Below are 13,550 nucleotides of genomic sequence, written 5' to 3' on the forward strand. Positions count from 1 at the left end.
TGTTCATGAAATCATGAACAACATTTCGCCGGGGTATATTTGGACATCAAAATACTTGAAAATCAGCGGTCGCTGGTTGCGTAAGACAAAAGTCGCTTAATATAATGTCAAAATAGAGTGAAAACGCTCGGAGGAATTCAAAGTGGTCGCATAAGACAAAGGTTGCTTAATTAAAGTGGTCGCATCCACAAGATTGACTGTATACCAAAGTAAAATATATATCTTTTGACAGAACATAAGATTGAAGTAAGTTAAACAAATAAATGTCACGATCATCACGCGCTTAGCCCAGAAAAATTTGTACATAGTATGGATGTTCCTTCGTGTTTTTCAATTGCACAGATGTATCAAAGTCAAACTTTTGCGCAAAGAGAACCTCATAACCAAACCTTTTCTGAAAGATTATTCAAGCTGAATTGATTTAAACAATAAAAAAGATAGGTGAATGATCAATCTTTTAGGGCCATCTTTTTACCGGCTTCTTTCCTGTTGATGAGGGTTTCCCGCCAAATGTCAAAGTCTCATGTTGCCTCCAATCTAAAAGCACAAAGAAGAAATGTGTAGTGCACAACCATGTTTTTCCTACCACATACAGGCAGAAATATTCAAACATAAAGTCATGGAAAGTGCCCACACGGAGAACTTCAGAAATGTGTCTTCAAATAAATGATGTTCCCTTTTATAGAGAGTACAGCATTGAACACCAAAAAAATAGTATACTGTAACCATATCCTCAAATATTTTGACCATATCACTTGCTTGTGATTTGTAGTGTGTGTAACAAACTTCTATTAAGGGCAAAAATTTATAATTGAGCTGTATTGGGCAGTTTACAGGTGGTTGTTGTCTATTATATGTTTACATTGCTGACATTCCTTGTGTAATTTGTTCTCACTTCTTTATAACTGGTTGTGAATTATGGACTTATTAAATTTGGGGCTGAAGTCTGCAGTCTTCATGTAAACCTAACCCACCTGCATAAATCCTTAACATGTAAAATCCAAATCTTAAGCATAAATCCTACTTCTTAAAATTCCCAATCACATTTTTTATATAAATAAATATCAACTTTTAATTTATAACTCTTTCAAGCTCTATGACTTATACATTAGAAAATACAAAATTGAAAGCATTTTATTTGCTCTTTTTATAGAATTTGCTAAAAAAAAAATTTTTTTTAGTCAAAGCAATTTTTCTCATTCAAAAGAGTTTTGGCTGCTTACCCAAAATGGTGAACAAAAAAACACTGCTTCTGTTACCTAATAAACTGAGTTGAGTTGTCAGTGAAGTGTTAAGTGCAGCGATTTTTTTAGCCCAATTGGGAAATGTTTTAAGACCAGTCCAATTGAGAAAAAAAGGGCGGAATACCCTGAAATTGGGAAAATTCGCTTTGTGAAGTCTTGATATTGGGAAATTGGTGTATTTGATTTTTTGCTCCCAAATTCTTAAAAATTGGTAACTAAGTGTTGTCAAGTTACCAATATTATATTTACTTATGTTTAGGTTCCAGCCATAGAGCTGCATAGGGAAACCAACTAAATGTTGCATTTTAATTATAAAATGATAGAAGATAAAATTCATAAAATTATTTGGAAAACCTTCCTTTTGGAATTTTTTTGGGAGCATTAAGAAATTTGTATTGTTTTCCTAATTGGGAAAGTGCTGTTTTCCAGTACTTAATAAAGAGGAAAAAAGATGCTGACGTGATAGTACTTTGTTCAGTTGAAAAACTTATTTTTATTGTCCCCTTGAACAAAACATGGAGGGCATGTGATAGGAACATCTGCAGCGGAGGAGTGCAGTTTCTGATCAATAACTGGAACAGTTTAAATTTGATCATTTACAATGTAGACAGTCAATTGGCAAAAAGATATACCATTTGAGATTGTAAATGGGGTAGAATTTTTGCCCCAAATTTGACCTAAAAAACACTGATGTGTTTTAGCATTATTTGTCGACCCGGTTTGATAACCAGCCATCCGCTTGAAGTTGAAGTAAGTCTGACTTAAGGCCTTCGAATTACAACTGTATAAAAAATGGTCGAATTAATATTGTCTGCCAAACATTTTCAATCAGATCATCATGACACTTAGTGCTTATGTTTGAGGCCATAATATGCCTGCCTGGTTTGATAACATGCTTCACGTGACCTTGAAGCACTTCTGAATTGTGGCCCTTGCATTATAAAAAAACTGAAAGTTTTTCTACCTTCTATACAAACAGTTTTCATCATCTTGGACCTTGATGTTGTGATAATGTTTGTGGGCATACTTTCTTAACCAAGTTTGATAACGGGCAACATTGTCCGAAGCACTTCTAATTTATTGCACTTGGATAATCTTAAATGAGCTTAATAAAAGTTGACAGCTCTAATGTCCGGTAGTTTGAATCCTGAAGTTGTCAACATGTTAATAAATTTGATTAAGATCTTTGAAAGCCGTAGTTTGTGACTCGATCTTGTAGAGTAAGCTCGGCTGTTTTTAGAGAAAACTTGAGGGATTGTCATAGCCAGCGTGTCGTCCGGCGTCTGACATGCTTAAACCTTTACATTGGCTTTACAATCAAAGTGCTTCCACTAACAACTTTGAAACTAAACGACAAGCTTTCATTTATTTCAAAACTGCACCCGCAGCAGAGAGTTGGCAGCCGTTATGCGGTGCTCTTGTTTTAGTCATGTGGTCATATTTAAAATTGGTTTATATTACAATTAATAAAACAAATCTAGGTAAAAATTGTCACCTTATCTGTGATTACATATTTATATGTTTAGATTTATAGAAATTTTTAAGTTTTATATTTATATTTAGAATCAACTATGTTTATATTGCTACGCACTTTCAGGTTAACGACTGTTCCAGGCACTGTTGCTGTATACCTTTCAAAATAATTGATGTGCTTTCTCTTGTTTTTCAGGTGATGCTCAGTCTCTGTCTTGTGGTCAGTCTGCAGGTGTGCCAACATTGGGTCTGCCCTTCGAGTTAAACTGTACCCTGTCAGGACAGGTCACAGCTTATTATGGTGTAAGCTTGAAGAAGGCAAATGTGAGCTTTATGCAAATTCCATTTTTTGAATCAAATAGCAATGCAACTTTTTTGAATGATGGTGCAAGTGGTCGTCACAGTGCTTTGGTGACAGTTTCTCCAGGAGACAGCAGGACTGTAACAGTGAAAATCAGCACGCTGGAGTGTATTGACAATGGTGATTATAACTGGGAAATTAGTTTTTACACAACAGAAACGACCACACTTCGCCAAAAACAGACATTAACTTTAAAAGGTAAACTTATTTTAGAATTGAGCTTATTGTTAGGTTTTTGTGATCGCCTTTTGTCGATTGGCTGTCGTTAATATTCGGCTTGTTAACACTCCAGACAAATTTATTGAACAATCTTCAGAATATTTTTCCCAATGATGGTCAGTCTCGAGGATAAATGAAAGAAAAAGCAGTGCACCAGATAATTATTTGGGAATTAGGGTTTTCACCCATTGATTTTAAAAAATAGGGTGAACTCATTCTTGAAATAGTGTGAACTGAGTTATAAAAATGCATACCTTAAAATCATTGCTGCTTTACTTCTTTTGAAGCTTTACACTTGAATCGATTCAATAAAACTGTAAACTACATGTATCATAATTGACTGGCACTTATTGGCTCTTGCTTTCTTGGTTCGAAAAAGTTTGCGATCGACTGATATTTTGACGCAACAATGGCGGACTTCTATCGACCTCTCTTAGACATTTTTAGCTCGACTATTATATATAAAATATATATAGTGGAGCTATCCTACTCACCTCGGCGTCGGCGTTTCCGTTTCCATTTCCGTGCAAATGTTAAAGTTTTCGTACTACCCCAATTATTTTCATAGTCCCTTGACATTGCTTTCATATTTTGCATACTTGTTTACCAACATGACCCCAACCTATAAACAAGAGCAGACAACTCTATCAAGCATTTTGTCATAATTATGGCCCCTTTTTCACTTAGAATATGCAGTAAATGTTAATTATGGCCCCTTATCCACTTAAAATATGCAGCAAATGTTAAAGTTTGCGTACTACCCCAAATATTTTCAATGTCCCTTGACATATTGCTTTCATATTTTGCATACTTGTTTACCATCATGACCCCAACCTATAAACAAGAGCAAACAACTGTATCAAGCATTTTGACAGAATTATTGCCCCTTTTATACTTAGAATATGCATATTATTGATAAATCTATGTTAAACTTTGTGTACTATCCCCAAATATTTCCTATATCCTTTGACATATTGCTTTTATATTTTGCATACTTGTTTACCAACATGACCCCAACCTATATACAAGAGCAGACCACTGTATCAATCATTTTGACATAATTATGGCCCCTTTTGCCCTTAGATCAGAGCTCCAGATAAGGGTCGTATTTTCGTAATTACGAATTATTTTCAAGTCCGTTACGTATTTATTTTAAAATCTTGTCGTACCATTAAGAATTTCAAAATCAAGTTACGAATATTATTTTTACATCGGTTCGTATTGATTTTTATTGAGTTCTTTTCGCGTATTGAAGATCTTTGCGGTGCTTATATAGAATGGTTATCGGGTTTGTATAACAAAGCGCATTTTTTCCAATAAAAGCGGCGTATACAGTCTATCTGTCAAAAATCAATGGCGGCGCCCAGAGATCGTCATAAAAAACTGCAAAGCGTCCAAAACACGCTTTTAACATATTGTACGCAAAGAGAGCCGAAGTTAAATGTTTAGAAAGACATTATAGAAAAGATCTTATACGATGTTGTATGTTCAGTTGCCGACACAGTCGGAAAAGCTAAACAAAAACACGACACAACGGGTCCAAACTTAAACACACAAAAAACATTGAACGAGTGGAAGGGACAAGTCCCGTGGCTAATCGTTGAAAAGATTGAAGGGGAGACCCGTTTTAATTGTGAAATATGTAAAAATTCATCTAAGGCGTACAATCTAAGCACAGTTTGGGCATATGAAGGTATTTGAAAAATAACATTGTATAATACTGAAAAGACACTGTTTAACTCGCATAAATAAAGTTGCTAGTATGTTTTTTTTTTATTTTTTTGCATGAAAATAACCATTATTATTTATTTTTAGGTCATTTAGAAAAAATAGGAATTATTTTCCAAAACTTAGTAGTAACGTTGAGAATAAAATTTCAGAGTTAAGAATTCTTTTTGAAAATCTGGTAGTAATTTAAGAATTTCACAAAACCTTATCTTGAGCTCTGCCTTTAGGCCCTTAGATAATTGAACATTTTACTTAAATTGGTCCATCCTTAAAAAATTGTTTGTTTGGCATAATCCGACCCAGGTAAATTTTGGTTGGTAGGGATTTTATTTTTTGAGTATTTTTTTTTCTGAAATTGAACTCCGACATATACCAAACTGAAAGGTAATTATCAAATAAAGCTCCAAGTCTTCTGCCTCATGAAATTGGTAAATATTTTTCTGCACCGTCCGTATCACCGCACGTGTATTCGTAAGTCTATTTTTTGTATAAAGAACATCAAAAATATAATATAATCGAAAAAAAATACTTTATCTGAAAAGTAACCTAGCAAAAGCGTAATAAATATACTATTTGCAGGCATTGAAGAATCCACTCGACTGCTCGCATATGGGAGTGAAGTTGACGGTCGGGCGAGTAAAGTTTGTTAAATACTCGACCGACCGGGCGAGTGCTGTTTTTCAAGTTGAAAAATATAAATTCATTTCCAGAACTCCTGCCACATCGATACAAATTGCGAACAATTTTTTGAATCAGCAAAAAATAGGTTTAGTACACAAAGAAACTGCACTTTAGTTTTGACAATGAAAAATGACGTCACAGGCACAGTAAAAATAATTCTCAAAATCGGCTGCGCTGTTTTCGTCAATGTGTCAACAAACAATCTTTCAGATAATAACGCAGTGACGCCACCATCTATGTATAGAATGCTCTTTTCGTAGGTGTCAGTGCTCTTAGCTAATCGATTAAAAGTTGAAAAAAACAGTTAAATATATTGGTCATTCCGTGAAGAATGAAATTTTATTTTAATGTAAATACCAATTAACAAATAATACATAACTGGTTAATTATAATACTTCTTATATTTAATTAAAAATAAACAGAAACAATAATTATTAATAAACAGAATAATTCGTGATCAGAAGCCTTAGCCAAAATTTACCATAGTGTAAGCATTTGTCAATCAAGCGTGTCTTTCAGTAAAAGTTCGTCTGAAATATTAAAACTCAGCATGGAAAAGGGTTCTCTTTTAAAATATCTGCAAGGTGGTGGAGACAGGGAACAGAAAGAAAGGTCATCAACATGAGAAGCGGAAAGTATTGAGTAAAGGAAACAGGTGCAGAAAACGTAAGAAAAGCAAATAAAATCCATCAGATAATGTAGTTAATTTGTTTGCACTTTAGTGTCACTACATGTATGTTACGTAGGTTATAAAGGTTCTGGTTGATCATAACAGGGCTTAACACTAACTTTTTTTTCAACTAGCCCATTCGGGCTAGTAAATGCAGAACCTACTAGCCCTGACCAATCTTTCATGTGCCCCGACCAAAGTATTATCAAAACCTTTATATTTATCATTTAACTTGTATTTTCTTGAGGGTGGGATGTGAAATTATGATTCAATCAGTCTTATTAGCTTGCCTTACTAATGCTTATAAATTCAATATTCATCTGCTTAAGACATCTATTTGTAATCTTCACGCCATTTCGGGAGAATTTCCTTGTTTTTTTTTCTTCATACTTTCTCTTTCTTTCCTCCTTTTCTTTTCTTATCCGAGGAACCCCCATCCCCACCCGTAACTAAACAACGACATGAACGTTAAAACCTTTTTACATAGATTGCCGCGGTTGCCGTCTGACAACAAACGGTAAGTGAATCTTAGGTGTCGCAAAATAACAAATAACGTGTTACGTTAGTCGTAACAATTGTACAGGGTTAACTCTACTAAAAGCCGGGATCGACCATTAATATTAGTTTTGCTAATTGAATTGCGTAAAAAAAGATAGTCAAAACACTTCTAATCGATCAAACAAATTAAAATTATTTAAAATTGATAAATAAATAATAATTTTATAAAAACTTTGTGTTAATGTCGAGTTTTATACCTTCATCGATCCTGGACAATCCTGGGCGATCCTGGCTTTTAGTTTAAAACGTATTATTATCGAGAAAACACGTCACTTCGAGGAAACCAATCAAAACCGTATCTATTGGAATTCCGTTTAAAAATAGGTTCTGACGTGTTTTACCAGGAAAACTGCCAGGGATTTTCTGAATTTTTTTGATTGCAATCAGGGGGTTCCAAATCTATTTCGAGTTACGATCTGTTTGTAGTCTCCGACTTCAATCTGGGATTTAATTGTCATCTGATCATACTGTATAAAGATTTTTGCATCTTTCAAAAGCTTATTTAAAACGCAGTTTATTGATATAGAACACATAATATGCCCAAAATACACACGACCGGTCGGGCATGTTACTGGGACATTGGCTAGCCCAGACCTAGGTACAGGCAGTGAATGTCGTTCGGACGTGCCTTAGTGTTAAGCCCTGCATAACTATAAATATAGATTATCGTCGCTGTTCTTCGAAAACTGTGTAAGTACATTTTTAGCTCATCTATTTTTTGAAAAAAAATTATGAGCTATTGTCATCACCTTGGCATCGGCGTCGGCGTTGGCGTCCGGTTAAGTTTTGCGTTTAGGTCCACTTTTCTCAAAAAGTATCAATGCTATTGCATTCAAACTTGGTACACTTACTTACTATCATGAGAGGACTGGGCAGGCAAAGTTAGATAACTCTGGCATGCAATTTGACAGAATTATGTGCCCTTTTTATACTTAGAAAATTGAAAATTTTGGTTAAGTTTTGCGTTTAGGTCCACTTTTCTCAGAAAGTATCAATGCTATTGCATTCAAACTTGGTACACTTACTTACTATCATGAGGGGACTGGGCAGGCAAAGTTAGATAACTCTGGCGTGCATTTTGACAGATTTATGTGCCCTTTTTATACTTAGAAAATTGAAAATTTTGATTAAGTTTTGTGTTTAGGCCCATTTTATTCCGTAAGTATCAAAGCTATTGCTTTCATACTTGCAACACTTACTAACTATCATAAGCGGACTGTGCAGGCAAAGTAATGTAACTCTGACTGGCATTTTGACAGAATTATGTGCCCTTTTTATACTTAGAGAATTGAAAATTTGGTTAAGTTTTGTGTTTAGGTCCACTTTATTCCTACAGTATCAAAGCTATTGCTTTCATACTTGCAACACTTATTAACTATCATAAGGGGACTGTGCAGGCAAAGTTATGTAACTCTGACTGGCATTTGGACGGAATTATGGGTCCTTTATACTTAGAAAATTTGGTTAAGTTTTGTGTTTTGGTCCACTTTACCCCTAAAGTATCATAGATATTGCTTTCATACTTGGAACACTTGCAAATTATCATAAGGGTACAGTAAAAGGACAAGTTGCATAACTCTGGTTGTCATTTTTACGGAATTATGGCCCTTTTTTGACTTAGTAACTTTGAATATATGGTTAAATTTTGTGTTTCGATCCACATTACTTCTTAACTATTAAGGCTATTGCTTTCAAACTTCAAATACTTTCATGCTATCATGAGGTTCCTGTACCTGGCAAGTTGAATTTTACCTTGACCTTTGAATGACCTTGACTCTCAAGGTCAAATTATTAAATACAGTGTATTGCTAAAATTGCCATAACTTCTTTATTTATGAAACTGTTAAAAAACACAAAGATTTATTTTTATTATTTTATGTTTGAAATACCATGCAACCATCGCACCGTAGAATCCCCCCCCCCTCCCCCAACCCGAATCCCACCCCTCCCTAATTTTTTTTTTTTTTTTTTTTAAGATCATCTCACAAATGACCACCACACCCTCACACTATCCCCCCCCCCCCCACCCCACCCTCCCAAATTTCTTTTTTTTTTTGGAAACGGTTAAAAAACACACATTTTTATTTTTATTAATTTATGTTTGAACTACCGTCCAACCATCGCACCCAAGAATCCTCCCCCCCCCCACACTATACACCCCTCTTCACTCCACCCCTCCCTCCTTTGTGATTGAAAATGAGAGTCCCTTCACCTTACCTTTAAAAAGAAAATAGATGAGCGGTCTGCACCCGCAAGGCGGTGCTCTTGTTACAACTTTTCAATAGGCATGAAAAACATTTTTAAAATACAATAATTTAGATAGTCTAAAAAGGAACCAAATATTAAAGAGAAAACTGCGTTAAGTCCATTTTTAGAATTAAAATGACAACTACAGGCTTTTATATTTTCATAAATAAAAAGTATGCCTATTTTGACTAAGACTATCTAAATTTATATATTTTAAAACAAAAAATGTTTAAAAAATGTTTTTTGAAAAGTTGGAAAAATTGACTTACGCAGTATTTGCTGAAACAATTAGTGCACCAATGAGTGTTCAGGATTTTCTCACGTGCTCATAACTATGCCTTCCAATTGGATATGAAATCCAGTATTTTCGCAGAAAATGACCCGTGAACCAGCCATTCTTATAAAAACAAATAACAATTTGCGCCAAATTTGACTTACACAGTTTTCGAAGAACAGCGACGTTATATATCTTTTAATGCAGGGCAAGTAGATAAAAGTGAAAGGCGAGTGGATTGTCAGGCCTACGTGCACTGTTGGGCGAGTTGCTCTGGAAAAATTCTTCAATGCCTGATTTGGTTGACATATTACTTTACAATAGCATAGTTTGTGAGTAAAAAACAACAAAGTAATTATAACATTTTAATTTCAATCAAGAACAGAGAGGTGTAACATCTTCGACATGTAACTAATTATTTAATTATCATCCTTTAATTCAGATCGATAGAAGGTTGAAAGTTGTAAAGTGATCAGCTTAAAAATAATTTATTGAGTGTTAGTTTATTTTCATTTGCTTATTTTTTATACGACTTTTGCCTTCGGCCATTATATTGCAGGCAGACGACAATTTCAACTGTGTATTCCATTATCTGCGCATCAATTACCCAATATTACCCGATAGCGAACTCAATGTTGATTGGCCAGCTACATGTACCATATGCGCTTCAAAATGTTCATGGAAACAAAGAGAAAATAATAGTTAAAAAAAAAAATCCGGATTAAAATGGCGGTTGTTTTCAATGAAATTTAACGAGATTTTAGCATATTCGCAAATTATATTTTTCGTGAGCCAGATTCGCTACATTTTCGCAAATGGCGAACGACAGTGCGAGCCCTGTAATAGTGAGTATTTATTTCAATAATAACACGTTTGCAATGCTCGTGCTGTCGTTCGCCATTTGAGCCATCTGTGCTATTTGCAAAAATATTGAGAATTTGGCTCAAGAAAAATCTAAATTGCGAAAATTCGAAAATCTAGTAAAATTTCGTTGAAAACATCCGCCATTTTAATCGGGACTGGTTTTCTATATTTGTTTCTTTGTTTCAATGAAAGTGTTCGCAATTCGAACAATTAACAAAACCCGGTCTGTACCCGATTAGACATCGCTTGACCTGACCTTATTTTTATTGAAATGCATATGGTAGCTGGCCAATCAACATTGAGCTCGCTTTCACATGACATGACGTTGTCGAATGAAACCTGAGAAAGGGTGGAGCAATCAGATAATATTGGGTCATTTATGCGCAGATGTATAATTTGAATACACATTTAATATCGCAGTCTGCTTTCAAAATAGTGGCCGGTCGCTAGAGATAAACAAATGAAACAAAAACATGACAATACCCGTCAATAAATATTTCTAAGCTGACCACTTTTCATCTTTCTTCCGAATATTACCGATCTTAATTAAAGAGTGATAATTAAATAATTAGTTATATGGCGTTAATATTACACATCTCTGCCGATTACCGAATAAAATTGAACGGTGATAATTAATCAATTTGTTTTTTACACCCAAACTATCCTGAAAGACAGCAGAGTATTTTAATTAAAGGGATACGAGAATAACAGGAGCGGTTAAATTGTATTTAAAGTCTAATTAATCGCATATGCATATGTCAAATAAATAGGCGACTCAAATAAATACCGGTACGCATTTTGTTCATTGCTATTCTAGATATCCTTGAAAGAGCATTCAATTAAATGACGCAAATAACCGGAAAGGATAAAAAGCGGAAAGGCAAAATTTAGCGGAAAGAATTTTCAGCAAGCAAAAAAAAAATTTTTTTTGGAAAGTGACCAAAAAAATTTCAGTCTACCAATTTTAGTGGGTCAGTCGGTTATGCCAAACAAAAGAATTTTTAAGGATGGCCTTGCCACAACTTCTTTATTTATGATCACATACCTGAATACCACAATGGATTCCACCCAAACAATACCCCACGCCCCTACCCAGAATCCCTCCCCCCCCCCCCCAAAAAAAAAATATTTTTTTTAAACATCATCTTATAAATTACCACACCCCACATTATATCCCCCTGTCACCCCCGACCCCCTCAAACCCCCGACCCCCAATTTTTTTTTAACATCATCTAATAAATTACCCCACCCCACATTATACCCCCTCTCACCCCCCCTACTCCCCCCCTACCCCCCCCAATTATTATTTTTCCCTTTTTTTTTATTTTTAAAAGATTGTCTAATTAATGACCACACCCCACATTATACCCCCTCTCACCCCCCCCCCCCCCCCCCCCCAAAAAAAAAAGAAAAACATTTTTTTTTCCTTTTTTTATTTTTGAAAGATTGTCTTATAAATTATTGAATATGAAATTGTTATTTCCCATTGTAATAGAAACTGAAAGTACAGACGCTTTACAAATACATGCACAATGAGCGACGGATTAAGTCAGATTAATAAACGCATGTATGTTGTTGTTAAATAATTATACCCCCACAAACGAAGTGAGTGAGTGACTGAGTGAGTGATTGACTGAGTGACTGATTGACAGAGTGACTGAGTGAGTAAGTGAGTGTGCGCGCAAAAACTTAATCCCATACTTTAACCAAAACTTTAACCTTGGTCATTACTTTTGCAATATTCAAGATAGCAAGTTGATATTTGGCATGCATGTGTATCTCATGGAGCTGCACATTTTGAGTGGTGAAGGTCAAGGTCACCCTTCAAGGTCAAAGGTCAAAAAAACAAATTCAAAAACTTTAACCAAAACTTTAACCTTCTTCATTACTTTTGCAATATTGAAGATAGCAACTTGATATTTGGCATGCATGTGTATCTCATGGAGCTGCAAATTTCGAGTGGTTTAAGGTCAAGGTCAAGGTCATCCTTCAAGGTCAAAGGTCAAATGTATGTCTTCAAAGCGGCGCAATAGGGGGCATTGTGTTTCTGACAAACACATCTCTTGTTTAACATTCAGCATGGTGTCCTCTCTTATTCAAGTAGTTTTCATCCGATCTTCACCAAACTTGGTCAGAAGTTTTATCTAGATGATCTGAAGGCCAAGTTCGAACATGGGCCATGCAAGATCAAAAACTAGGTCACTTGGTCACTTAGTATGTTTTACACATTGAGCATGGTGTCCGCTCTCTTTTTCAAGTAGTTTAAATCCGATCTTCACCACACTTGGTCAGAAGTTGAAACTAGGTGATGTGTAGGTCAAGTTCGAACATGGGCCATGCCGGATCAAAAACTAGGTCACGGGGTCACTTAGTGTGTTTTAAACCTCACCATGTTGTCCGCTCTCTAATTCAAGTAGTTTTTATCCAATCTTCACCAAAATTGGTCAGAAGTTGTGTCTTGATAATGTCTAGGGCAGGTTTGAATATGGGTCATGCCGGGTCAAAAACAAGGTCACGGGGTCACTTATTGCATTTTAAACATCACAATGTTGTCCGCTCTCTAATTCAAGTAGTTTTCATCCAATCTTCACCAAACTTGGTCAGAAGTTGTATCTAGATGATGTCTAGGTCAAGTTTGAATATGGGTCATGCCGGGTCAAAAACTAGGTCACGGGGTATCTTAGTGCGTTTTAAACCTCACCATGTTGTCCACTCTCTAATTCAAACTTGGTCAAAAGTTTTATCTAAATGATCTCTAGGACAAGTTGAACATGGGCCATTCGGGGCCTAAAACTAGGTCACGGGGTCACCTAGTGCGTTTTTTAACATTCAGCATGGTGTCCACTCTCTAATTCAAGATGTTTACATCCGATCTTCACCAAACTTGGTCTCAGAATTTTTATGGAGATGATCTTAAGGCCAAGTTAGAACATGGGCCTTTCTGGGTCAAAAACTAGGTCAAGGGGTCACTTAGTGCGTTTTAAAAATTGAGCATGGTGTCTGCTGTTTTTTGTTAAGACGACATGCAAAATATTATGTGTCAATGCGGAATGTGGGGATATTCGTCACGTCTGTGACAAAGCTCTAGTTTGGTCAGATGCTTTATTATACTATGAAATCTAGTCCGCAGAGCATTTAAGTAACTTTGACTATTTTCCTGCTCCGTCATCCAGGGGCTTGCTGAATTAAAGTTTTGCTGTGTTCAGTGCCCCAGATAATTATTTGGGAAAT

At 35.4% G+C, this 13,550-nt stretch overlaps 1 protein-coding gene across 2 annotated transcripts in view; it reads left to right on the top strand.

Annotated features, from left to right (window-relative positions):
- Window positions 1-13,550, top strand: part of LOC127863277 (tyrosine-protein phosphatase non-receptor type substrate 1-like) — a 52,236-nt gene that overhangs the window by 12,404 nt on the left and 26,282 nt on the right. For both annotated transcript variants that reach the window (XM_052402688.1, XM_052402689.1), the window contains exon 2: window positions 2,914-3,276. In XM_052402688.1, the coding sequence (XP_052258648.1) occupies window positions 2,914-3,276 (363 nt within the window). The remainder of the gene's footprint in view (window positions 1-2,913; window positions 3,277-13,550) is intronic.

This window comes from Dreissena polymorpha, unplaced genomic scaffold (genome assembly GCF_020536995.1).
Source record: "Dreissena polymorpha isolate Duluth1 unplaced genomic scaffold, UMN_Dpol_1.0 chrUn004, whole genome shotgun sequence".
NCBI classification, from domain to species: domain Eukaryota; kingdom Metazoa; phylum Mollusca; class Bivalvia; order Myida; family Dreissenidae; genus Dreissena; species Dreissena polymorpha.